This window comes from Chrysemys picta, chromosome 7 (genome assembly GCF_011386835.1).
Source record: "Chrysemys picta bellii isolate R12L10 chromosome 7, ASM1138683v2, whole genome shotgun sequence".
Classification (NCBI taxonomy): Eukaryota; Metazoa; Chordata; order Testudines; family Emydidae; genus Chrysemys; species Chrysemys picta.
The window spans coordinates 52326091-52354018 of NC_088797.1; the positions used below are offsets into that span (position 1 = coordinate 52326091).

Genomic DNA, 27928 nt, shown 5'->3' on the forward strand with positions numbered 1-27928 from the left:
TCACCCTGAATGTGCAAGTACAATCTTTCACCCCCTCAAGTCCTCTTGTTTCCTTTGGTCGGGTTCACACTTTACTTAGAACTAAGATTAGCAAGGCTTATGTTTGCACTGTGACCCCAGCTCAAAAACTTCCCAGGGAAGTTTTGTATACAGTTCCCAGGATGCATAATTCTGGTCTGGAAATCTTAAGTACTTTGCTTACATCTGTTCCTGGAGGGCTGGACCCAGAGGAGGGGCTAAAGTTATTTGTGTTGAGCCATTGCGGTTGGCTTGGAGGCAGCGCTGGAGCTGATATCTGAAGGCTTGAGTTGTTCCCTTTAGGACAAAGGTAGAAGTTTGTTTTGAGCAGCAAACATTCCCTTCAGGGGCAGGAGAGTCCCTAGCTGTTTCAGAAGGAGTGTATTGATGTCACTAGCAGTAGTTTCTTTAGAGCGCTGTTCTGGGCTCTAGCCATGACAGCTCTGCAGAGTGGAGTTTGATCCCCTGGGACAAAGCGTGGGACAAAACTTCTTCCCAAGCTGCCTTCCTGATCTGTCATTCCGTGTAGTATCTGCATCAGACACCCTCTAGAGACAATATAGAGAGCCTAAACCTCATCCACTCTCGGAGGAGTGTCTTCCTTCAGCTTTGCTGAGGGCTAGAATTGCTCCATTCACTAAGTGGACTGTCCTGGCTGGGAACATAGTAACATTATCCTAAACACAGATGCCTCTGTGCTTCCAGATACTCTTTCTGCTTCTGACTCCTGCAAGCCCTTGCTGCCAGTGCAAATAGCAGCTTCATGCACCTAGCGATGGCTAGTCATTGCTGTTGGCAGCCTCTTCTCCCACACTCCCCAATATTCTGGGGATACTTGGAAGAGTGCTCCTTTCTGGAGCTTCTCATAGTCTCTGCTGTGATTCTATAATATTACAGTAAAGGCAGTCCCTGGCTCTGCTGGCCAGGTAACCTGGCTTAGAAACCACCTGGCTTTGACCATAGCACAGGCACAGCATGCATGAAGCAGCATTTGACTCCCCAGACACCTGAAGGGTAGGATTCAGGCTACAGAATAGTGGGGAAAGGAGCTGCAGGTGTAATGATTTCCATGCCTACTGATCTTGCGGTTCTGTCCAGGTGCTTTAGGAAAATACTTACCTGGTGAGATGCACCAGAGGACTAGAAGAGCCATGCCCTGATGTTGTGTAATCCCAGTCAGTCCCCTTCAAGGAGCAATCATAAGTGACTTGCTATAGTGTACTTGGGTTTCTTCTCCACCAGGTCTTCATCTCCTCTTGCCTTTCCTGTTTGCATATCCTTGGCAGCATCCTCAAGCCCTAGCTCTCCTGACTGTAATCCTTGTCAAACAGTTTTGAGAAACTCAATAATATCTTTAATGTCTGTTGGTGATTTAGTCCAATAGAAGTTATTCCCTCACCCACCCTGTGTCTTTAATATCCTAGGACCGACATGGCTACACCACCACTGTGACATCTGAAGATTTCAAATCACTTAAACGTTAACCCTTGCAGCTATGCTGACTAGGGGTCTATTAATTTTTTCCAGATGGATAAAGTGAGCAAGACCCATCACCACTGGGTTTGTCTACACATAAACATGCTCTGGTTTAGTTAAACCAGTGCAAACTCCTGTGTGGACATTTATACTGGTTTAGAACTAGTTTACCCCCTGTAAATTGATAGGGTCAAAGGGGGTGTATGTGATACAAATCACATTTAAATTGATTTAAGAATGTTTCCACATGAAGCCACACCGATTTAACATCAGTGTAAAATAATATCTTTAGTTAAACAGGTGCAACTGTGTAGACCCATCCTAAGTGACTTGGCCACTGTTGCCTATGTGGCAAGCTTATTGAGGAGTTGAGAATACAACCCAGGAGTCCTGTCTCCAGTCCCTTGCACTAGATGCTAGAAATACTGCCTAAAGCTCAGTGTATGTGCAGTATTCTGCATGCCTGCCTTCTCCTGGGCACTGGGACATGAGACCATAACACTGCTGGCTCCCCAATTACTTCATGGCCCAATTTGAAATTGCCCCCCCCCCCTTTTTTTTTTTTTTTTAGAATAGTGGACTTGCACTTGTCTACATTAGACAGGATTTGCTGGGATATGTATACCTAGCGGAGATGTAGCTGATACTGGCAAAAGACTATAACTGCATCTACACTAGGCTTTTGCCAGCAAAGCTGTAGAAGTTGGGGTTGTGATTTGGTTTTTTTGATACTCCTAACTGACATAGCCGTGCTGGTAAAACTGAAGTCTAGACCAGTGGCCTCCACTCTGCCCGCTCATAGTTTTACCGCTGTGGGTGCAAGAGCCTTTTCCTGTGCCGCACACTGCATCTAGCATAGCCTTCCCCTGTGTCTAGCTTATTGACTCTCTGCCTTCTTCTAAACCAGTGGTTCCCAAACTTGTTCCGCCGCTTGTGCAGGGAAAGTCCCTGGCGGGCTGGGCTGCTCCAGGCCAAGGGACATACTGGCAGCAGCTCCCATTGGCCTGGAGCAGTGAACTGCAGCCACTGGGAGCCGCGATCGGCCAAACCTGCGGACGCGGCAGGTAAACAAACTGGCCCGGCATGCCAGGGGCTTTCCCCACACAAGCGGCGGAACAAGTTTGGGAGCAACTGTTCTAAACATCACCTGAAAACATCTTCCCTTCCTTGCCTTTGCCTTTTAATTCTCTTTATTGGAAGGAAAGCACCAGTGTTTCTATTTCAGAATTAACTTGTATCAAACAGGTTCAGTAATGTATGAGGCATCCTTATAACAGAGAAACTTACTGGCCAGAAGTATATTTCTTGCTATGTGGGCACTGTTGATTATTTTCACCAAGGCTTGTATGTGCCTCCAAGCCAGAAAATCTGTATCCTTCAGTCCTAACTTAGAATTTGTTTTTAGAGTTGTTGTGTGAATAGTTCTCATACCCAAATTACTTTGTATTTTTGTATTCGAATCTCATAGTTGTTGCTGTCCACTGATGTGCTTTAATACTTGCCTCTGCTTGCCATCCTCTAAAAATACATTTTTAAAAAGTCAAGTTAAATATAGTATTTCAGTTTAACTTTTCCCTTTTGTTACCAGACAGAACCCAGGCGTGAGAAATAGAAGTTCTTGTGCACTGTCTAGCAATAGAATAGACATTCACGTTAACTCAGAACTAGCACTTTTAAAGAAATATGTTCCCAAAATGGCCTCTCACAGTATTCTGAGCCCAGTGTTATTCCTGGGGAGTTCTGTGCAGAATGAGTTTTTCTGTGTCCTAATTGCTCTACTTCCTGCAAGTTGGCAGGAAAATGGTGGCCTCCATGGAATAAGCTAGGGGCCACAGTTATGAGAGGTATCTAAATATTTGTGTGTAGCGTTTGGCTTATTTATCTACCTAGACTAAGTCTGGGAGGAGAATAGCAGTGTTTTTTCATTAACTCACAGCATTTGAGGATACAGTACCTGTGAAAGACATTCCACACAGCTGTGGTGTGGGAATAGCAGTGAAAGCTGATGGACCATTGTGATCAGGATTTGGAAAATGTACCCAAAGCCTCATATATACCCAAAATTCTCACCAAGCCAAAATACAGCAGTGCTCCAACCAATACCCCTTTTCCTTGGTCTGTGTTTGGCAAGAAAGCTACTGCTGCTTTGGCCCAAAGACCCCAGCCTTCTTTTGGCTGACCTTTATGCTCCCATCCCACCAGCAAAGAGCCGTGTGAACGAGGCTGTCTCTCTGCAGACTCAGGAAGACTTGGGTTCAGTACACACTTGGTCCCGTTGGAAAGATTTCTTCAGCTTTCAGAGCTAGACGCATAGGCGCCGACTTCCCCTCTGCCCGGTGGGTGCTTGCCTCTTCCTGCCCTGCCCCCACCTCACCCCCATTCCACCCCTTCACCAAAGTCCCTGCCCCACCCCGCCTTTTCCCACCCCCTTCCTGCCCCCAAGTCCCTGCCTCTTCTCCGCCTCCTCCCCTGAGCAGGCCGCATCCCTGCTCCTCCCCCTCACTCCCAGAAAGTCCTAAGCGTAGCCAAACAGCTGTTAGGTGGGGGGGGGGAAGGAAGTGCTGGGAGAGAGGGGGAGGAGCGGCGAGCGGCGCGCTCAGCGGGGGGAGGGAGGAGGAGGCTAGGAGGGGGGAGCTTGGCTGCCAGTGGGTGGGGAGCAAATGCAACAAGCAATCCCTTGTTGTGGTGATTTACATCCTTGCTGCTGCTTGGTTAAACCTGAGCAGAGCTTGTTCAGCCAGGCTGCTGCTGTCCTTAACAGGGATGTAGGACCCAGACAGTTTGTTAGAGATGGTTTCAGGGCCAACCTGTAAGAGTCAACTCAGCCCTTGTGGAGTAAAACATCCATTTTGAGCTGCTGATTCCTTTTATATTTGACCATTTTCTCTGTCAGTCACATATTTGCGTGAAGCTGATGCTGCTAGCACGCTGTGTGCAGAATGTTAGGCATAGGAGGTAGTGATTTAGAGTTTATGATTGGGTTTCACATAAGCAGCAAGGGGTTCCAGTAACTGCCTGTTTCCCAGTCTGGGACATGTCATTTAAGCTGGGATGGTAATTTTTCTTTCTAGATTGTTCCCAGTGGTCAGATTTTTCTGTTGCTGGTAATGGATGTGCTGGAATCCAGCAGTGTGAAATGAGTAAAGTATGGTTTGACCAGGGAAGTGATTGTGAAAATGGCACCTTGTTACTGCATATATCTGCTTAGTTTGATGCTAGGTGTGTACTCGTCAGCACTACAGAGCCAACGCAGCTGTGGAAGAGCACATTGAAATCCAATACGGGAGGCAAATGAAGCAGGCAGAGCACAGCTTGGCTTGCAGGATCCAGGCTGAGCTTGCAATGATTAGAGAACAACAAATCAGGGTTTAACTTGTAAACTCAGCCAGTTCACTGTGGTCAGTTTGGGGTGGGGGAATTCTTGAGCTCCCAGCTGCTGCTGCATTTCAAGAGTGAGTATCCATGGAACCTAACTCTTGTGGCACTGGACTCAGATGTGATTCCATTCTGCTGATCTTTGAAGCCAGAGGAATGAAACAACCCAGAAGAATGCAGAGCGCAGGCCAGTGGGTATTAGTGCACCTGACCCTGGGGGAGCTGCCATCCACATGGATTCCTGGTAGTTTGTGTGTGGCGTAAGACCAAGATTGTCAAGCTAAGCTGTTCTGACCATTCTAGGAAAGAGATGTCTGCCAGGGTCCTCTTGTGGAGCCTCAGAGGGCTGTTCTTCACAGACACAAAAGCTTCTCCCTTGAGCCACTGCTCTGGCTATTTCACAGGAGTTCTGGTAGCAGGCTACATATAATGCTTTTAGCCAGCATGTGTGGGGTAACTAGGAATTCTGGCACCTCCAGGCTTCAGTATAGAACTAATCCCAACTGCAGACACGCCTCCTCTTCTTCAGAGCAGAGAATTCAGATCCAGTCTCCTGGGGGTGCTGCGCCTCAAGCTCAGTGACGTGAATCTGCTGACAGCTATCAGTTACTGTGACCCACTTACGTGAATTCTGCACCTGGGCAAATGGTTTGAGTGCAGGGCTGGAGCTAGCCTGTCACCCTCTGGGTCTTGCAGGAACAGCCATGTAGTCAGTAGTAGGGTTACCATATTTCAGCAAGCAAAAAAGAGGACGGGAGGAGCCCCGCCCCCGTCCTGCCCTAGCCCCGCCCCTGCCCCTCCCACTCCCCCCCTCAGAACCCCCAACCCTCCCCTGCTCCTTGTCCCCTGACTGCCCCCTCCTGGGACCCCTGCCCCTAACTGCCCCCCAGGACTCCACCCCCTACTTAAGCCTCCCTGCCTCTTGTCCCCTGACTGCCCCCTCCTGAGACCCTCCCCCCATCCTAACTGGCCCCCTAGGACCCTACCCCCTACCTGTACCCTGACTGCCCCAACCCTTATTCACCCCCCCACCCCCAGACAGACCCCTGGGACTCCCACGCCCCATCCAACCACTCTCCACCCCCTGACAGCCCCCCCCCCAGAACTCCCGACCCATCTAAACCCCTCTGCTCCCTGTCCCCTGACTGCTCCGATCCCTCTCCCCACCCCTGCCAGCCCCCCCCAGAACTCCCAAACACCCCCCGCTCCTTGTCCCCTAACTGCCCTCCAGGACCCCCAACCCCTACCTAAGCCTCCCTGCCTCCTGAGACCCTCCCCCCATCCTAACTGGCCCCCCAGGACCCTACCCCCTACCTGTACTCTGACTGCCCAAAACCTTATCCACCCCCCCAGAACCCCCCCCCCCGAACTCCCAACTCCCCCCCGTCTCTTCACTGCCCTATCCAAAACTTCCCTGCCCCTTCTCCGACCCCCTGGCCCCCTTGTTGTTGGCCTTCACCTAATGTCTCTGTGAGCTTGCTCAGGAACGGCATGAGCTGTTCGTCCTGGCACGCTGGGCAGCAGTGGAGGAGGAGCGTGGGAGGAGTTCCAGACTGCTGGAGGCGATCTGCAAATGCAGGGAGGGAGGGAGTGATCTCTGCTGCAGGGGAAGCGGAGGAGGGGCTCTCTCTGGCTGTCGGAGCCCCATGTAAGTGGCACCATCCGGCTGGCTGCCCTGTTAGCCCCGCGCGCTCTGCATGGGGGTGGGGAAGTCCGGACATTTACAAATTCCTCCCGGACGCTATTTTTAGCTCAAAAAGCTGGACATGTCTGGGGGAATCCAGACGAATGGTAACCCTAGTCAGTAGCAAGGGAAGAGGCTCTTGGGGCGGCTCTGGCCTTAGCCCTGCTCTGCACGGGGGGTAGGTTGACCTAGCTTACGGAACTCAAGGCTGTGACAAACTTAAAGCTACCACGCTAGCTTATTGATAGGGCTGTGGGAACCACTCCCAATGCAATGTATTGATTGTACTGAGTACTGCAGCTTGTCATACTGCTGCAGAGCACAGGGCTCTTTGTGTATCTGTCAAATGAGATGTGGGTTGAGGGAGCGGGCTCGCATGCACAGCCTGGTTCTTCCAGTTATGGTTCCTATATGTATTCCAAACATGGGTGTGCATGCGCGCCATGCGCCAGACCTGAATAGTTTTGCAGTAGTGTCCTTTGACCCGCTTGTGCGTCATCTGAGTGTTTGTGTCCAAGGCTATAGGAGGCCATGCAGGTCAGCACCACTCCAGTTTCTCTTACCGTTGCAAGGCCGGAGTTGGAACCCCTATTCCTTGGTGCTCTTAGCTCTGCTAATCCCCAGAAGGAGCATAAGGTGAAACACTGCTGTGAGCCACAGGTACCACCTACTGCCACAGTTCCTGGTCCACCACCGTCAATGCCACTGGGCCTCTCCGGGCTGTCATGCCTGGTTCCCCGCATGCTAGCTCACCTGATACAGTTGATGCCCATGGCAAAGCTGATGCTCCCATACACCAGTTCACCACCTCACTCAAGTCCTCTGGACACCTCGCTGCTTTCCACTATGGCGGATGAAGCTCTCCTACTCCTCCCAGATGAAGCTCTCCTACTCCTCCCAGAGTGGCGCACCTCTTTCACCCACGCACCACCAGTGCCGGACGGTTCTGCCTCTGCCAGACCTGTCCTCTGAGTCTAAGTAGTTTTCTAAGCCAGACCCCTCCTTGACACCTGCACTCTCTCGCAGTCCATATCCCTGGCAACACTCAACCTATCCACCCGCGTATGACCCTGAGCCATAGTTCCATTCCCCCTGGAGCCCGCTGATGCCCAGTCACCCCTACACTTGGCCTACTGGCCTCCCTGTGACTCTGCCAGGATCATGGGGTGCTGCCGCTGCCATCTTAACAGGTGCCCTCTGCCTGCACCGAGCGCCCTCTGGATATGAGGAGTCAGAAGAAGACATTTCTCCTGGGCAGCACAGTGTGGGGAGGAAGTGGGCAGCCCTCAGTGGTGAAAGAACAGGTTAAGGACTATTTAGAAAAGCTGGACATGCACAAGTCCATGGGTCCAGATCTAATGTATCCAAGGGTGCTGAGGGAATTGGCTGATGTGATAGCAGAGCCATTGGCCATTATTTTTGAAAACTTGTGACGATCGGGGGAGGTCCTGGACAATTGGAAAAAAGGAAGATATAGTGCCCATCTTTAAAAAAGGAGAACCGGGGAACTAGTGTCTCACCTCAGTCGCTGGAAAAATCATGGAGCAGGTCCTCAAGGAAACCATTTTGAAGCACTTGGAGGAGAGGAAGGTGATCAGGAACAGTCAGCATGGATTCACCAAGGGCAAATCATGCCTGACCAATCTGATTCCCTTCCATGATGAGATAACGGCTCTGGATATGGGGAAAGCAGTGGATGTGATATATCTTGACTTTAGCAAAGCTTTTGATAGTCTCCCACAGTACTCTTGCCAGCAAGTTAAAAAAGTATGGATTGGATGAATGGACTATAAGGTGGATAGAAAGCTGGCTAGATTGTCGGGCTCAACGAGTAATGATAAATGGCTCCATGTCTAGTTGGCAGCCGGTATCAAACGGAATGCCCCAGGGGTCTGTCCTGGGGCTGGTTTTGTTCAACATCTTTATTAATGATCTGGATGATGGGATGAATTACACCCTCAGCAAGATTGCAGATGACACTAAGCTGGTGGGGGGGAGAGGTAGATGCACTGGAGGGTAGGGATAGGGTCCAGAGTGATCTAGACAAATTGGAGGATTGGGCCAAAAGAAATCTGATGAGGTTCAGCAAGGACAAGTGCAGAATCCTGCACTTAAGATGGAAGAATTCTATGCACTGCTACAGGCTGGGGACTGATGGGCTAAGCAGCAGTTCTGCAGAAAAGGACCTGGGGATTACAGTGGATGAGAAGCTGGATATGAGTCAGCAGTGTGCCTTTGTTGCCAAGAAGGCTAACAGCATATTGGGCTTCATTAATTTGGGCATTGCCAGCAGATCGAGGGAAGTGATTATTCCCCTCTATTCGGCACTGGTGAGGCCTCACCTGGAGTATTGTGTCCAGTTTTGGTCCTCCCACTACAGAATGGATATGGATAAATTGGAGAGTGTCCAGCGGAGGGCAACAAAAATGATCAGGGGGCTGGGGCACATGACGTACGAGGAGAGGCTGAGGGAACTGGGGTTATTTAGTCTGCAGAAGAGAAGAATGAGGGGGGATTTGATAGCAGGCTTCAACTACCTGAAGGGGGGTTCCAAAGAGGATGGAGCTAGGCTGTTCAGTGGTGGCAGATGACAGAACAGGAAGCAATGGTCTCAAGTTGCAGTGGGGGAAGTCTAGGTTGGATATTAGGAAATACTATTACACTATGAGGGTGGCAAAGCACTGGAATGGGTTACCTAGGGAGGTGGTGGAATTTCCGTCCTTAGAGGTTTTTAAGGCCCAGCTTGTCAAAGCCCTGACTGGGATGGTGTTGGTCCTGCTTTGAGCAGGGGATTGGACTAGATGATCTCCTGAGGTCCCTTCCAACCCTAGTCTTCTATGAGTCTATGATCATCGTGCAGCCAGCACTGTGAATAACACCAGTCCCAGCCTTGTCATCCCAGACGAGGCATTAATTCCACCTTCCCTCTCCCCTCTGGATGACCATAAGCAGTACCACAACCTACTTCGGCATGTAGCAGAGGCTCTCAACCTCATGGTGGAATAAGTCCAGGACCCGCAAAACCAGCTCCTGGATATCTTCCAATCACAGTCCCCCTCCCCCCCCAAATTGCCCTCCCTATCCACACGGCCATCCTACAACTGGCATAGTTGGGCTAACACATGCTGGCCTCTTGTGCCCCTACTCTGAAGCATACTGAGCAGCCGTACTTTGTCCCATCCCAGGGTGCGGACTTCCTGCTTACACACACCCGCCCCTCAACTCCTTTGTGGTGCACGCAGTGACTGAACGGGCTCAACAGCTACACCTTAAGGCCACACAACACCCCTGCACAGGGTGGCAAAGAAGCTGGACCTTTTAGGGCAAAAGTCCTTTGTTGGACTTCAGTTCCGTATTGCCAGTTACGAGGCTTTAAGCTTATTGACTCTCAGACCTTTCTCTGGGCAGACAAACAGCAGAATCTCCAGGCGCTGTTGGATGAGGGCAAACTGGTCACCAAGGTGATCCTCCAGGCAGCGATTGGTGCTACTGACAGTGTCCCGCTGCCTAGCTACCAGTGTCATACTCTGCCAAGACTCCTGGCTTCAATCCTCCAGATTTTCTAAGGAGGTCCGGACCGCTCTTAAGGACCTTCCCTTTGATAATCATAAACTCTTCCGTGACAAGATGGATGGATCCTCCCACTCCCTTGAGGATTCCCACGTCACACTGTGGTCGCTTGGTATCTACACCCTGGCCCTGACCTGCAGGCAGCAACGGTCATCCTTCACCCCTGTGCCCTACCAGCCCTATTTTCAATGACCGCAGGAGCAGTCTTGCCAATGTCCATGCACTCAATGACCCCATTACCCCACCATTACCACTTCTGCTCCCTCAACTCTTCTGCAGCATCACTCCAAATGGCCACTTGACTCTTCCATTGAGACCAGCCAACCTCCTCCCATGCTGACCCTGATCATCCTTGAGGGCTGTCTCACCCTGTTCGCCCACACTTGGGGCAAGATCACCACCGATTGCTGGGCGCTGGACATCGTTCACCAGGGTACTCAATAGAGTTCCTCTCCTTCCTCCCTCATCACCCACTCCATGGTGACGTGGAGATCCCTCTCATTGTGATCTTCTCTGAGAGGAAGCGGATGCCTTCCTCTGGAAGGGCACCATAAAATGTGTTTCCCCCATTATCGGGGCCAAGGATTCTATTCCCCTTATTTTGTTGTTCCAAAAAAGGGGGATGGCTGCGATCCCATTCTGGACCTTCGCTTGCTCAACAAGTTCATATGCAAATTCCGGTTCTGGATGGTCACGCTCACCGTCATTATTTCATCCCTCCTCCAGGGCTCCTGGTTCATGGCTCTCAATATTAAAGATGCATATTTCCACATCAACATCCACACGGCTCATCGGAAATTTTTCTATTTTACAGTGGGACACTCCCATTATCAGTTCTGAGTCCTCCCCTTCGGTATCACCACCGCTCCCTGCGTGTTCACAAAAGTTTTCACCATTGTTGCAACCCACATGCGACCCTTCAGCCACTCGGTATTTCCCTACCTGGATGATTGGCTCCTCATTGCAACGTCATGCACCTGCCTCCTTTCCACTATATAGACCCTTTGTGATCTACTCACCAGCCTGGGTATCTGTATCAACAAGGAAAAGTCAGTCCTCATCCCTACCCAAGAGATCACCTTTATTGGGTTGTACCTGGACTCTATCGTAGGCTGCACTTCCCTCCTGATGGACCGCTTTGCCACCCTCACATTTCATGACACCGTTACGCCACAATCCACACGCCTGTCTGCCAATGCCTTTGCCTCCATGGCCACATTGTGGCCTGCACCTCTGTAATGCCCCAGGCACAGCTCCATATGCAGTGCTTTCAACTTTGGCTCCAGTCAATCTGCAGACTTCAGACAGATTGTTTGGACAAGCTGGTCTTGCTTACCCGATTTGTCCTGGCTTCCTTCACGTGGTGGTCTGATCCATCCAACATCTTGATTTGCATTCCAGTCACCCTTCCCGCTCCCTGCTCCACTCTCACCACAAACACCTCCCTCACAGGGTGGGATGGCCATCTGGATGGTCACACAGCCCAGGACCTCTGCACACCACAAGATGCAAGGATGCACATCAACTTCCTGGATCTCCAAGTTGCCTGCTTTGTCTGTCAGGCGCTCCTCCCCCTCATAAGATCACGGGACTTTCAGTTGCTGTCAGACATGTCGGCAGTTGTGTATATCAACAAGCAAGGTGGCACCAGGTTACCCTCTCTGTGCAGAGGCTGTCCACCTCTGAAACTGGTGCATCAAGCACGGGGTCACACTGCATACCATGCACCTTCCAGGCACCAGAAACTCCTTGGCAAGCACGTTCAGCTGGTCCTTCTATGCAAATCACGAGTGGAAGCTCCATGATCCCACACTTTTCTCCGTCTTCCACCGGTGGAGGACCCCGGCTTGGGACCCCTTCGCAACCACCGAGAACCACACACTCCTCCTCTTCTGCTCCAAAGGGGCCCTCGGGACGAGCTCATGGGGCGACACTCTTCTCCTGCCATGGTCCGTTGACTATGCCTTCCCGCCCATTCCCCTCCTCCCACAAATCCTCCACAAGGTGCAACAGGATCAAGCGACCGTCATCCTGATAGCCCCCTTTTGGCCTCACCAATGTTGGTTCACTGATCTCCTCCAGCCTCTCCACTCTCCTCTGATCTGCCTTCCCACCCACCTGGATCTCTTCACCCAGGCACAGCGACGCCTGCAGCACCCCAACCCGGGCCTGCTCCACCTTACAGCTTGGTGTTTGGATGGGGCTCATATGTAGACAGAACGTGCTCCACCCTGGTGCGTGGCATCCTCGTGCACAGCAGGAGGACATCTATCAGCGCCTGCTATCAAGCAAAGTGGATACATTTCATCGCCTGTGCACACCACCACCATTATCCACTGGAGAGTCTCTACTCCCATCCTCCTGGATTACCTTCTCCATCTTAAGTGTTGTACCTCGCTCACTCATCCATATGGGTCTACCGGGTGGCACTCGGTGCCTCTTCCCCTCCCTCCTCCCCCCCCATGGACAGTTCCTCCACCTTCACTCACCCAACCACCGTTCGCTTCCTTCAAGGCTTGCTCAATGCCTTTCCACCAGTACGGAACCCCTCCCCCCATTTAGGACCTAAATATAATCCTCTGCCCTCACTAAACTGCCCTTTGAAGATCTTCTTGATGGCTATCACGTCGGTGCAGTGCATTAGCGAGCTGGTGGTTCTGATGGCTGACCCCCACCCCCGCATACATCTTCCACAAAGTTTCCCTGCGCCTGCACCACAAGTTTCTCCCCAACATGATCTCCCCGTTCCACCTCAACCAAAGCATCCACCTTCCAGTCTTCTACCCAAAACCGCACACCACCTCCAGAACGAAAACAATGCATTCTCTCAACGTCCGCCAGGCACTAGCCTCCTGTCTCCAACACACCCGTGCCTTCCAGGCTTCGCCCAGGCTCTTCGTCACCATTGTTGAATGTTGCAGGGACCAGGCCCTCTCCTCCCAACACATCTCTAAATGGATCTCCCATTGCATTGTGGACTGCTATGCTCTCACATTCCTCCGCCTCCTGGAGTCATGGCTCACTCCACGCAGGCACAGGTTGCCACGTTGGCCTACCTCACGGACGTACCTTAGCAGAACATTTGCAAGGCAGCCACATGGACCTCTGTCCACACCTTTACCACTCACTATGCCACCACTGTGGATGTGTCTGTCGGCTGAGCTGTCCTGCCGCCTGGGTAACTTCATGCAAGTCCACGCACCCACCTCCATGCTGAGCACTGCTCACTACTCACCCACATCTGGACTCCATGTAGGGACCATCACTCAAAGAAGTTCTTTGAGATGTGTGGTCCCTATTTGGTTCCAATACCTGTCCTCCATCCCCTCTGCTGCGGACTCCATTGCTTGCAAGTAAGAGAGAACTGGAGCGGCGTCAGCTGCATGGCCTTTTATAGCCTCAGACACAGGCATGCGGGCGGCTCATGTGCAGATCAACAACACTACTAGAAAATAGCTCTGGCATATGGCGCGCATGCACACCCATGTCTGTAATCCAAATAGGGTCTATACATCTCAAACAACTTCCAGTTACAGTAAGTAACTTTTTCTTCCTGCGTCTGTCAGGAGGGCTGATGTGTCAAATGGCACAGCTGGAATGGATTCATTGATAACTTATAGGCTGTGCTCAAATCTGGCAGCCACAAAGACCTGCAGCTTGTCTCGGAATGGGTGTTGGACTTGCTCCTCCCTGGATCAAGAAAGGGATGCTGGAGCCTCTGTCAGCTGCTGAGCCCTGAAGAAAGCCTCATCCCTTAGCAGTGTCTCACAGGGCTAAGCAGCTTCTACTTGAGCCATTGTGTCCTGATTCTTGACCCTCTAGCCCAGCATTGAGCACTGCCCAGTCCGGCATCGGGGGATGGGGGGGCCTGCATCTTCTTGTGCTACCTTGCGGTAAAGACTCCCAAGGGCTTCCTGAGGGAAGAAGCTGCAGCACAACACAAGTGCAGTGGAGAAACTTGTTGGATAGACACAATTCATGAGAGGAGCAGCCATGACATGGGGAGCTGCATTGCAGATCTCTGGCTATCACTCTGGGCCTACACAAGCTGTGAGCACTGAGGGGAAAGGGGAAGGAACAAAGGGAGGGAATGAACTAGGAAGGAAGAGGAGAGCAAAAGATGGGAGTTGGGGCACCAAAGGGGAGAGAAGGGACCGCAAAGGTGGGGGTAGAAAGAACAAGCAGGTAAATAAGAGACATTGAAGGCAGGTCCGTGTGAACAAGGAATGGACAGCATCTGATCCTGGCACAGTGCTGGGAAGGAGCAGTAGTGCCCACCCTATGTGGGGAGGGGGGCAGGACAGTATACGGGGAGGAGTGGAGTGGGGACTGGGGGGGTACGATAGGGAGGGGAGCGTCGTGTATGTGTAGGGAGGGCGCTGGGGGGCCCAGTGCATGCTTATTGCCCCCACACCAGATTTGGCTGTGCATTGCTAGCCAAGAGGGTCTGTTCTGCACATATGCCTAACACTGAAAGCTTGAGTTGGGGACAGATCTGGTTGAGGGGACTCCTGGGCCTTCGGAGCAGAATCATCTGTCCTGCCCCAGACTGTCAAGGTGGCAGCTTCCTGCTCACACTGGTGTACATCTCTTCAGGGTCTTGTTCTGTGTAATTAGCATTTAAATTCATTGATGTCCTAGCTTGACTGCAGCTTTCCTGGAAAGGTCACCTAGTTCCAGTGTAGCTTCTGTCACTGAATCAGTTCCTCCTGCTCACACCCTGGGGTGTTCCTCACTGAATCACTGAGTGCTCAGGCTCCAGCAGTTGGTGGCTGAGGGTGGAGAGGAGGAAGGGTCCTTGTTTCCATTGAGTGGTTGTACTCCAGTGTGAGCACGGGCTGCTAAAGGCACTTTTTCTCCACTGGGAATGGGCCTCTTGCATTTGCACAGCAAAGTTGAAAGGGAGGGAGGGCGGCAGCATTAGGCAAATGGGCTTTTCTGTTGTTCTTCAGTGCTCTTAAACGGGCATCTTTCATGTGCTGACCTGGCCTCTTCTTTCTCTCTCAGGTTCGGAAGACTCCCAGGATGAAGCTGCTGTGAGGAGCTTGAGGGGCCAGCACACAGGCTTTCAGGGCTCCCTTTCTGAGTGGAATACAGTATTGGAGTCTGCAGGAAAAATGACTGTGGGATTTGTACTGCTTCCCCCTCTGCTGGGGAGGACTTTGCTTACGCTTCTGGTGGTGGTTACCTTTGTTCAATGCCATTGGCCCAGTGAACCTTCCGAAGTTGTACAGGACTGGGAAAACCAGTTAGAGGCCTCCATGCATTCTGTGCTGTCAGATCTCCGTGAGACGGTCCCAGCAGTGGTGGGGATTCCAGACAGCTCTGCTGTGGTGGGACGCTCCTTCAGAGTCACCATCCCCACAGATTTAATTGCTTCCAATGGAGAAATGGTGCAGGTGAGAAATGCATCAGCCAGCCTCATATCTCACAATTCCCTTCCTTGCAGTCATGCCCTGGGGAGGGACTGGGCCTGTCTCCGCACCAGTGTGACACATGGGTTTGGACGGATAGGTCATAAGTGGTCATGATTCAGACGGGAGAAAGGGGGAGGCTGTTGGATTTGGTGATAGCTGGGAGGAAGAAACGTCCATTTCCCTCTTCTGGAAATTCACTGTGTAGTGCCCCCTCTTCACCTGGTTACCTTATTTAATGCCAATCTGCTTACAGGTGTTGATGGACAGGTCTGGGTTCTTCTGGATCCCGCAACTCACTCAGCAGGCTGTATCTTCTTTATTTTTTCCTATGAATTTATTTGGCGGTGCCTCCACCCCCCTCGCTCCTTCCTGGCAGGGTCACCAGGGCAGCTTGGGAGGAAAATTCTAATTACAGGAAGAAGAACAGGAGGACTTGTGGCACCTTAGAGACTAACAAATTTATTAGAGCATAAGCTTTCGTGGACTACAGCCCACTTCTTCGGATGCATATAGAATGGAACATATATTGAGGAGATATATATACACACATACAGAGAGCATAAACAGGTGGGAGTTGTCTTACCACCTCTGAGAGGCCAATTAATTAAGAGAAAAAAAACTTTTGAAGTGATGATCAAGCTAGCCCAGTACAGACAGACAGTTAGATAACAAGTGTGAGAATACTTACAAGGGGAGATAGATTCAATGTTTGTAATGGCCCAACCATTCCCAGTCCTTATTCAAACCAGAGTTGATTGTGTCTAGTTTGCATATCAATTCTAGCTCAGCAGTTTCTCGTTGGAGTCTGTTTTTGAAGTTTTTCTGTTGTAATATAGCCACCCGCAGGTCTGTCACTGAATGACCAGACAGGTTAAAGTGTTCTCCCACTGGTTTTTGAGTATTTTGATTCCTGATGTCAGATTTGTGTCCATTAATTCTTTTGCGTAGAGACTGTCCGGTTTGGCCAATGTCTAATTACAGGGTAATCCCCACTTACTTGCCAGATAGTTGGAGACTTTCAAGAAATAACACACACACATACAACATATTCAACACAATAATTATATTAAACAGGAGACAAATATAACATGACAGGGTAAAACACTATTGTTAGGGTCACCGGTGCCCACACTGATAATACCCGTGACTTTCCCCAGTCACGTGACCTGATGTAGCAAATATAAGATTAGTGTCCCGTTGATGCATGTACTTTTTGGGGCCCTTGATGATCTATGACCACAAAATTCTTCTCTGCAGTGGTTTAGCAGTGTGGCTGACTGAGTTCAGTACAGCCCAAAGGACTCTCAAGTAGGAGGAGGTGGTACGTCCCTCCACAGGTTTAATATGCATCAGGTTATAAAATCCCCAAATCCTTACTCCCTGGCTTGAGGACACAGTTCAGGGAGTAGGGGGTCCCCAAAACAAGTTCCCTGAGTGACTGACTAAAAGATGGTGCACTCACAAACTCCATGAATGATCTTCAGATTCAGAGCTGACTCTAGCTTCCTCAGTCACTGCAGAGAGGCTGATCTCTGTTGGCAGGGATCCTCTTCAGACAGGAGTCAGGCTGCTTCTGGTCCCAGAATTTCCCCTCACCACAAAGGGGTGCAGGGCTCAAGGTGCAGATTACACAACTATACTAAAATCTAAACTGTAGTTTCCTAGCCCAGCATCCAGACACACTCACAGCAGGCAGCAGCCCTGGACTAGCAGCCAGAGCAGAGCTGATCATATGGTGACTGGTTTCCCCTAGGGAGCTGGAAGGGAGGGCTAACTCAGCCTGGCTGGGGAAGTTTCCCAGCAAAACTCTACAAACTGGGAGTCATCAGTGAAGAGGGGAAAGCCCAGCTGAGGGAATCTTGCTTTCAGGTCTCTAGAGGCCAGTTCTCAGGGGGAACCCTGCATTGCAGGCCTGGGACTCCAGCTCCCCACACAGCCAGTCCTTCTCTTGCCCTGACTGGCTCCAGACTGACTCAAAAATGGCTTCTCCCCTTTCCTGAACTCCCTATTGGTTGCTGGGCAGACTCTGAGTCTGCCTTGGCTCCCTCTTCCTACCAGGGACAGTGTGCCTCTCCCTGAGCTGCCAGCAGACAGAGCCCCAGGAATCTAGGTAATCTCCTTGGGTGTTACAACTGTTTATTTCTTACTGAATTGAACTCCTTCATCCCAGAGTGAAGAATAGATGAGGTCTGATCCCCTCTGTAGGAGTTGATTTGGTTCAATATCTGGTTGCATTTAACCTGCCATGCACCCAGATGCCCGAGGAAGGGGCACATGAATCACTGAAGGACAGTGACCCTCAGCCTCCCATAGCCCAAATCCTTGATTGATCCTCTGATACCATGGGGTGACTTGTTTTACCATGGGAACAAAATATTGGGCACTGATGTGGTGCCATAGCCCAGACCCTGTTTTATGGCTATGGCTCTCAACTCCATTTGACACAGTGTGTCCTCCCCTCGCCCTATGTCCCGTGGGGAGAGCTGGGGACACTTCTTGTCTGAGAGGAGCTATGATCAAACCATCTGCCTGTCCACAAGCTTTGAGTCTATTGCCTTCAGAACTTCCAGGTGCTGTAGCTGCAAGAAATGGAAGTGTGAAAGTGACACTGGCTAGGCAAGGAAAGGATAGTGAGAGAGACTATCAGGATGTCACTATTCACTACTGGTGAGGAGTCCTCTCCAGGCTGGGTGCAGGGAAGACTGCTCCTGTGCCCCATGCTTTTCTAGATTCACTGACAGCTGGGGCTGGAGCATTTCCCAGTCTAAACCTGAGAGAATTATGTGTTTGCTATTTTTCAAGTGGTCAGAAAGGAACTGGGGGGGGGAGGGGGGCGAGAAGGAAGAAAATCTTGGACTTGTCAACTTCTCCTTATAGGCAGGTTTGCTCTAGAGCCAGAGGACACAGATCACAGCGCTAAGGAATCTGGATCAGGAAAGTGAAGTGTGAGTAGGTCCCATTTGCACTACTAAGAGTCCTGATGCTGAGGAGTGCCAGTGATAAGCTGGAGATCTAAAAAGTGAATCTGGAACACCTGGATTCTGGGTTGGGTGGGGAGGAGAAAGGTGCTGGGTGAGTTCCATGTTTAGAAGAGCTAGAGGACTGTCATCTGCTTTGAACTGAAGGCTGCAGCACTGTGGGGCTGATGAAAGTTGTCCAGGTGGAAGCTAGGACATGCCATGGTGGCCTGAGTCATGCTGCCTGCTCTCCTCATCTGACCACTGCCATGTGAAAGCCTGGTTCTTGGCTGCTTAGGACCCAAACTCCAGGGATTCTGGGGAGCTGCGGGTGCTAAACAAATTGACAGCTAGCATCATCTGTTTTATCAATGAAAATACAAGTGCAGGCTGTCGCGGAGTATTGGGGGACTCAGGGCCCTGCACCCCCGGCCTCCTGCGATTCACCATGATTCTCAGCCAGCCAGTAAAGCAGAAGGTTTATTTGGATGACAGGAATACAGTCCAGGACAGGTCTTGCAGGCACAGACAACAGGGACCCCCTCAGTTAGGTCCATCTTGGGGTCCCAGGGCATCCCAGCCCCCCTTGGGAGGTCAGAGCAATCTCTGCCTCCCCACCATCTCACCACCCAGCTTCCCAGACTCTGCCTTCAGCGACCCCTCCCACAGCCTTTGTTCAGTTTCCCGGGCCAAGGAGTCACCTGGCCTCTAACCCCTTCCTGGGTTCTCATGTTACATGCTCAGGTATTCGCCTTCGGGCAGACTATCCTCGCCACACTCCCCTGTCAGCATTCACAGACCACAGTAAGAACAGTCCCAGTTCGTCACACAGGCCAACAGTCAACTTTGGATTTTTGTCTCTAAATGCAGACTCCTGCTGATCAAATTCCCTGGCTTCCCAGTGCAGCCCAAGGTGTGAGCTGTTCTCTAGGAACCCCTATCTGTCTGAGAAACCACTTCCTGACCAGTGTCTCGTACTGGCTGCTTTACTGAAGTACACACCCTCTTTAACTAGGAATGCACGGGGGGGGGCCCTCTGGACAGGGTGTTCTCAGAGGAGCACATGTAGGATTGGGGGTAGCACTGACTGTCCATGTGGGGGTGTGGCAGGTTTGGGGGAGCACTGAGCACACATTCTTGGGATTATGGGGCAGATAGAGCATGCAGGGGCGATTGAACCTGCATGGAAGCACTAAGAGGTTCAGTAGCTGGATGTTGTAATGCTTCCCTGCCTCCCAGGGAAAGTGCTTCCAGCTCCTCAGCTGGAAGGTGCTGGAGGAGGGTTACTGGGCTGTGGTGCAGTGAAGTCTGAGTGGTTTTCAGGTGTGTCAGAGGACTAGTCTAAACACAGAAGTTGCACTTCAACTTAAATTGATTTTAAAATCAGACTTAGGCCTTGTCTATGTGAGACTTTCATGGGTTTACCCTACATTGATTTAATACGGATCTCTGCGCTGGTAAGGATGCATCCATACTTACTGTGTGTGGAGGACTTCCTTCCGAAGGAGAGGGGATTCATAGATTCTAGGACTGGAAGGGACCTCGAGAGGTCATCGAGTCCAGTCCCCTGCCCGCATGGCAGGACCAAATACCGTCTAGACCATCCCTGATAGACATTTATCTAACCTACTCTTAAATATCTCCAGAGATGGAGATTCCACAACCTCCCTAGGCAATTTATTCCAGTGTTTAACCACCCTGACAGTTAGGAACTTTTTCCTAATGTCCAACCTAGACCTCCCTTGCTGCAGTTTAAACCCATTGCTTCTGGTTCTATCCTTAGAGGCTAAGGTGAACAAGTTTTCTCCCTCCTCCTTATGACACCCTTTTAAATACCTGAAAACTGCTATCATGTCCCCTCTCAGTCTTCTCTTTTCCAAACTAAACAAACCCAATTCTTTCAGCCTTCCTTCATAGGTCATGTTCTCAAGACCTTTAATCATTCTTGTTGCTCTTCTCTGGACCCTTTCCAATTTCTCCACATCCTTTTTAAAATGCGGTGCCCAGAACTGGACACACTACTCCAGCTGAGGCCTAACCAGAGCAGAGTAGAGCGGAAGAATGACTTCTCGTGTCTTGCTCACAACACACCTGTTAATACATCCCAGAATCATGTTTGCTTTTTTTGCAACAGCATCACACTGTTGACTCATATTTAGCTTGTGGTCCACTATAACCCCTAGATCCCTTTCTGCCGTACTCCTTCCTAGACAGTCTCTTCCCATTCTGTATGTGTGAAACTGATTTTTCCTTCCTAAGTGGAGCACTTTGCATTTGTCTTTGTTAAACTTCATCCTGTTTACCTCAGCCCATTTCTCCAATTTGTCCAGATCATTTTGAATTATGACCCTGTCCTCCAAAGCAGTTGCAATCCCTCCCAGTTTGGTATCATCCGCAAACTTAATAAGCATACTTTCTATGCCAATATCTAAGTCGTTGATGAAGATATTGAACAGCGCCGGTCCCAAAACAGACCCCTGCGGTACCCCACTCGTTATGCCTTTCCAGCAGGATTGGGAATCATTAATAACAACTCTCTGAGTACGGTTATCCAGCCAGTTATGCACCCACCTTATAGTAGCCCCATCTAAATTGTATTTGCCTAGTTTATCGATAAGAATATCATGTGAGACTGTATCAAATGCCTTACTAAAGTCTAGGTATACCACATCCACAGCTTCACCCTTATCCACAAGGCTCGTTATCCTATCAAAGAAAGCTATCAGATTGGTTTGACATGATTTGTTCTTCACAAGTCCATGCTGGCTGTTCCCTATCACCTTACCACCTTCCAAGTGTTTGCAGATGATTTCCTTAATTACTTGCTCCATTATCTTCCCTGGCACAGAAGTTAAACTAACTGGTCTGTAGTTTCCTGGGTTGTTTTTATTTCCCTTTTTTATAGATGGGCACTATATTTGCCCTTTTCCAGTCTTCTGGAATCTCTCCCGTCTCCCATGATTTTCCAAAGATAATAGCTCGAGGCTCAGATACCTCCTCTATTAGCTCCTTGAGTATTCTAGGATGCATTTCATCAGGCCCTGGTGACTTGCAGGCATCTAACTTTTCTAAGTGATTTTTAACTTATTCTTTTTTTATTTTATCTGCTAAACCTACTCCCTTCCCATTAGCATTCACTATGTTAGGCATTCCTTCAGACTTCTCGGTGAAGACCGAAACAAAGAAATCATTAAGCATTTCTGCCATTTCCAAGTTTCCTGTTACTGTTTCTCCCTCTTCACTAAGCAGTGGGCCTACCCTGTCTTTGGTCTTCCTCTTGCTTCTAATGTATTGATAAAAAGTCTTCCTGTTTCCCTTTATTCCCGTAGCTAGTTTGAGCTCATTTTGTGCCTTTGCCTTTCTAATCTTGCCCCTGCATTCCTGTGTTGTTTGCCTATATTCATCCTTTGTAATCTGTCCTAGTTTCCATTTTTTTATATGACTCCTTTTTATTTTTTAGATCATGCAAGATCATAGAATCATAGAATATCAGAGTTGGAAGGGACCTCAAGAGGTCATCAAGTCCAACCCCCTGCTCAAAGCAGGACCAATTCCCAGCTAAATCATCCCAGCCAGGGCTTTGTCAAGCCGGGCCTTAAAAACCTCCAAGGAAGGAGACTCCACCACCTCCCTAGGTAACGCATTCCAGTGTTTCACCACCCTCCTAGTGAAATAGTTTTTCCTGATATCCAACCTGGACTTCCCCCACCGCAACTTGAGACCATTGCTCCTTGTTCTGTCATCTGCCACCACTGAGAACAGCTGAGCTCCATCCTCTTTGGAACCCCCCTTCAGGTAGTTGAAGGCTGCTATCAAATCCCCCCTCATTCTTCTCTTCTGGAGACTAAACAATCCCAGTTCTCTCAGCCTCTCCTCATAAGTCATATGCTCCAGACCCCTAATCATTTTTGTTGCCCTCCGCTGGACTCTTTCCAATTTTTCCACATCCTTCTTGTAGTGTGGGGCCCAAAACTGGACACAGTATTCCAGATGAGGCCTCACCAATGTCGAATAAAGGGGAACGATCACGTTCCTCGATCTGCTGGCAATGCCCCTACTTATACAGCCCAAAATGCCGTTAGCCTTCTTGGCAACAAGAGCACACTGTTGACTCATATCCAGCTTCTCGTCCACTGTGACCCCTAGGTCCTTTTCAGCAGAACTGCTACCTAGCCATTCGGTCCCTAGTCTGTAGCAGTGCATGGGATTCTTCCGTCCTAAGTGCAGGACTCTGCACTTGTCCTTGTTGAACCTCATCAGGTTTTTTTCTGCCCAATCCTCTAATTTGTCTAGGTCCCTCTGTATCCGATCCCTACCCTCTAGTGTATCTACCACGCCTCCTAGTTTAGTGTCATCTGCAAACTTGCTGAGAGTGCAGTCCACACCATCCTCCAGATCATTAATAAAGATATTAAACAAAACCGGCCCCAGGACCGACCCTTGGGGCACTCCACTTGAAACCGGCTGCCAACTAGACATGGAGCCATTGATCACTACCCGTTGAGCCCGACGATCTAGCCAGCTTTCTATCCACCTTACAGTCCATTCATCCAGCCCATACTTCTTTAACTTGGTGGCAAGAATACTGTGGGAGACAGTATCAAAAGCTTTGCTAAAGTCAAGAAATAACACATCCACTGCTTTGCCCTCATCCACATAGCAAGTTATCTCATCATAGAAGGCAATTAGGTTAGTCAGGCACGACTTCTCCTTCGTGAATCCATGCTGACTGTTCCTGATCACTTTCCTTTCCTCTAAATGTTTCATAATTGATTCCTTGAGGACCTGCTCCATAATTTTTCCAGGGACTGAGGTGAGGCTGACTGGCCTGTAGTTCCCCGGATCCTCCTTCTTCGCTTTTTTAAAGATGGGCACTACATTAGCCTTTTTCCAGTCATCTGGGACCTCCCCCGATCGCCATGAGTTTTCAAAAATAATGGCTAATGGCTCTGCAATCTCACCCGCCAACTCCTTTAGCACCCTCGGATGCAGCGCATCCGGCCCCATGGACTTGTGCACGTCCAGTTTTTCTAGATAGTCCCGAACCACTTCTTTCTCCACAGAGGGCTGGTCACCTTCTCCCCATGCTGTACTGCCCAGTGCAGCAATCTGGGAGCTGACCTTGTGCGTGAAGACAGAGGCAAAAAAATCATTGAGTACATTAGCTTTTTCCACATCCTCGGTCACTAGGTTGCCTCCCTCATTCAGTAAGGGGCCCACACTTTCCTTGATTTTCTTCTTGTTGCTAACATACCTGAAGAAACCCTTCTTGTTACTCTTAACATCTCTTGCTAACTGCAACTCCAAGTGTGATTTGGCCTTCCTGATTTCACTCCTGCACGCCTGAGCAATATTTTTATACTCCTCCCTGGTCATTTGTCCAATCTTCCACTTCTTATAAGCCTCTTTTTTGCGTTTAAGATCAGCAAGGATTTCACTGTTTAGCCAAGCTGGTCGCCTGCCATATTTACTATTCTTTCTACACATCGGGATGGTTTGTTCCTGCAACCTCAATAAGGATTCTTTAAAATACAGCCAGCTCTCCTGGACCCCTTTGCCCTTCATGTTATTCTCCCAGGGGATCCTGCCCATCTGTTCCCTGAGGGAGTCAAAGTCTGCTTTTCTGAAGTCCAGGGTCCATATTCTGCTGCTCTCCTTTCTTCCTTGTGTCAGGATCCTGAACTCGACCATCTCATGGTCACTGCCTCCCAGGTTCCCATCCACTTTTGCTTCCCCTACTAGTTCTTCCCTGTTTGTGAGCAGCAGGTCAAGAAAAGCTTTGCCCCTAGTTGGTTCCTCCAGCACTTGCACCAGGAAATTGTCCCCTACGCTTTCCAAAAATTTCCTGGATTGCCTGTGCACCGCTGTATTGCTCTCCCAGCAGATATCAGGGTGATTAAAGTCTCCCATGAGAACCAGGGCCTGCGATCTAGCAACTTCTGCTAGTTGCCAGAAGAAAGCCTCGTCCACCTCATCCCCCTGGTCTGGTGGTCTATAGCAGACTCCAACCATGACATCACCCTTGTTGCTCCCACTTCTCAACTTTATCCAGAGACACTCAGGTTTTTCTGCAGTATCATACCGGAGCTCTGAGCAGTCATACTCCTCTCTTACATACAATGCAACTCCCCCACCTTTTCTGCCCTGCCTGTCCTTCCTGAACAGTTTATATCCATCCATGACAGTACTCCAGTCATGTGAGTTATCCCACCAAGTCTCTGTTATTCCAATCACATCATAGTTCCCTGACTGTGCCAGGACTTCCAGTTCTCCCTGCTTGTTTCCCAGGCTTCTTGCATTTGTGTATAGGCACTTAAGATAACTCAATGATCGTCCCTCTTTCTCAGCATGAGACAGGAGTCCTCCCCTCTTGCGCTCTCCTGCTTGTGCTTCCTCCCAGGATCCCATTTCCCCACTTACCTCAGGGCTTTGGTCTCCTTCCCCCGGTGAACCTAGTTTAAAGCCCTCCTCACTAGGTTAGCCAGCCTGCTGGCGAAGATGCTCTTCCCTCTCTTCGTTAGGTGGAGCCCGTCTCTGCCTAGCACTCCTTCTTCTTGGAACACCATCCCATGGTCGAAGAATCCAAAGATCTCGTGGTTAAGCCAAGGTGGTCTTTTGCCACATTTTCTATCTTTCCTAACCAGCGGAATAGCTTGCTTTTGGGCCCTTAATAGTGTCCCTTTGAAAAACTGCCAACTCTCCTCAGTTGTTTTTCCCCTCAGTCTTGATTCCCATGGGACCTTACCTATCAGCTCTCTGAGCTTACCAAAATCTGCCTTCCTGAAATCCATTGTCTCTATTTTGCTGTTCTCCCTTCTACCCTTCCTTAGAATTGCAAACTCTATGATTTCATGATCACTTTCACCCAGGCTGCCTTCTACTTTCAAATTCTCAACGAGTTCCTCCCTATTTGTTAAAATCAAGTCTAGAACAGCTTCCCCCCTAGTAGCTTTTTCAACCTTCTGAAATAAAAAGTTGTCTCCAATGCAGTCCAAGAATTTGTTGGATAGTCTGTGCCCCGCTGTGTTATTTTCCCAACATATATCCGGATAGTTGAAGTCCCCCATCACCACCAAATCTTGGGCTTTGGATGATTTTGTTAGTTGCTTAAAAAAAGCCTCATCCACCTCTTCCACCTGGTTAGGTGGCCTGTAGTAGACTCCTAGCATATCTCCCTTGTTTTTTACCCCTTTTAGCCTAACCCAGAGACTCTCAACACTTCCGTTTCCTATGTCCATCTTTACCTCAGTCCAAGTGTGTACATTTTTAATATATAAGGCAACACCACCTCCCTTTTTCCCCTGTCTATCCTTCCTGAGCAAGCTGTACCCATCCACACCAACATTCCAATCATGTGTATTATCCCACCAAGTTTCAGTTATGCCAACAATGTCATAGTTGTATTTATTTATTAGCACTTCCAGTTCTTCCTGCTTATTCCCCATACTTCTCGCATTTGTATATAGGCATCTAAGATACTAGTTTGATCTTTCCTCCCAGTTTTGTCCTGACCCTCCTTTCTCTCTGACAATATAGCCCACACTCCCTCTCGTTTCCGACCCATCTCCCCGGTCTCCATGTTCCCCACTTACCTGTGGGCTTTGCTCACCTGTCCCCGTCGAACCTAGTTTAAAGCCCTCCTCGCTAGGTTAGCCAGTCTGTGTCCAAATAGGGTCTTTCCTCTCCTCGAAAGGTGAACACCATCTCTGCCTAGCAGTCCTTCCTCGAATAGCATCCCGTGCTCTAGGAAGCCAAAGCCCTCCTGGCAACACCATCTTCGCAGCCAGGCATTCACCTCTATGATGCATCTGTCTCTGCCCGGGCCCCTACCTTTGACAGGAAGAATTGAAGAGAATACCACCTGCGCTCCAAACTCCTTCGCCTGTACTCCCAGAGCCCTGTAGTCACTCTTGATCCGCTCAGTGTCACACCGCGCAGTATCATTTGTGCCCACATGGATGAGTCGCAAGGGGTAGTAGTCAGAGGGCTGGATAATCCTCGACAATGCCTCCGTAACGTCTTGGATACGGGCTCCCGGCAGGCAGCATACCTCCCGAGATGAAATGTCAGGGCGACAGATGGGCCCCTCCGTCCCCCTCAGCAGAGAGTCTCCGACCACCACTACCCTACGTTTCCTATTCGCAGTGGTGGCAGCAGACCTCCCAGCCTTAGGGGTACGAGGCTTCTCCTCCTTTACTGTAGGGGGTGATTCCTTCTTTCCTGTATCAAGAAGAGCATAACGGTTACCTATTACCACGGCAGGAGGGTTCGGAGCAGGGGTGGAGCACTGCCTGCTGCCAGAAGTAACCAGCTGCCAGTGTCCACCCTGAGCCATCTCCTCCTCCACCAGTGGTGTATCAGCAGTCCTGTGTACTGGGACAGCTACCTCAGCTGTCTCCACATGGACACTGTCGAGGAATTGCTCGTGGATTCGGATGCTCCTCAACCTAGCAACCTCCTCCTGTAGCTCTCCCACCTGCTGCCTGAGAGATTCCACCAGCAGGCACCTCTCACATTGGATGGTCCCCCCAGCCTGGGTATCAGTAAGTGGAAATTGCAAGTTACAGTCTCTGCAAAACCACACCAGGATCTGGGTAGAAGCATCCATGCCGAGGCGCTCTGTCTGGCTACAGGCACAGGTGGAGGAGACAGAAGCAGTGCTGGCACAGGTGTTGCGGGTCTTCCTAACCATCGTAAGCCTCCCTCTGTCAAACTCCCGTCTGCAGCCCCCTGTCCGCTGAAAGGGTTGTTTAAGCAAGAAGTTTTGAATGTAGTTGGTTTATAGGTATTAAGGGGAATAAAGAGAAAACAGATAGAACCGGCAAGGGACCCTTGCCCCCTTCCTGCTCCCCTTCCAAACTCCCTTGCGAAACTCCCTGTTAGCAGCCCCTGTTTGCAAAAGCTCCCTGGTCGCTTGTGCGCTGCTTTATAAAGCCCTGGCCTGTATGAATGCCCCGCCCACTGATTAAGGCTCAGCCACTTACCAGAGGCTTCTAGCTTTCAAACCTTCCTTTGAAGCTCACAGCTTCCAACTGCCAGCCACAGCACATGGTCCTTCAAAAAACCAAAACAAACAAACAGACTGACAAACACAAGCTCAGCACACAGCAAGTAACCCTCAAACACAAACAAACACACACTACAGACAGTCACTTACCCCAAAAGGGTGCTGTATTGCTCCTCCTTCACCTGGAGAACTCCCTTGCGAAACTCCCTGTTAGCAGCCCCTGTTCGCAGAAGATTCCTTACTGAAGACATAGGTAGGCAACTTTAGTAGTGGAAGGGCATCAGCAGTTTCCACTTGTTTTGCTGGGGCGATTTTGGCCTGGACAGATTCCCTATCCGAATCCATCCCTCTTGAGGTTAGGAAATCCTGTGGGCTAGGTGCACCTGAAAGAACTCTGGCATTTATTTGCTGTTGCATCTCATGC

General features: G+C 50.0%; 1 protein-coding gene across 6 annotated transcripts in view; it reads left to right on the top strand.

Annotated features, from left to right (window-relative positions):
* Positions 1 to 27928, top strand: part of DAG1 (dystroglycan 1) — a 127583-nt gene that overhangs the window by 61806 nt on the left and 37849 nt on the right. For all 6 annotated transcript variants that reach the window (XM_065551479.1, XM_065551478.1, XM_065551477.1 and 3 more), the window contains one exon: positions 15131 to 15522. In XM_065551479.1, coding sequence (XP_065407551.1) covers positions 15241 to 15522 — 282 coding nt within the window. In that variant the 5' untranslated portion in view covers positions 15131 to 15240. The remainder of the gene's footprint in view (positions 1 to 15130; positions 15523 to 27928) is intronic.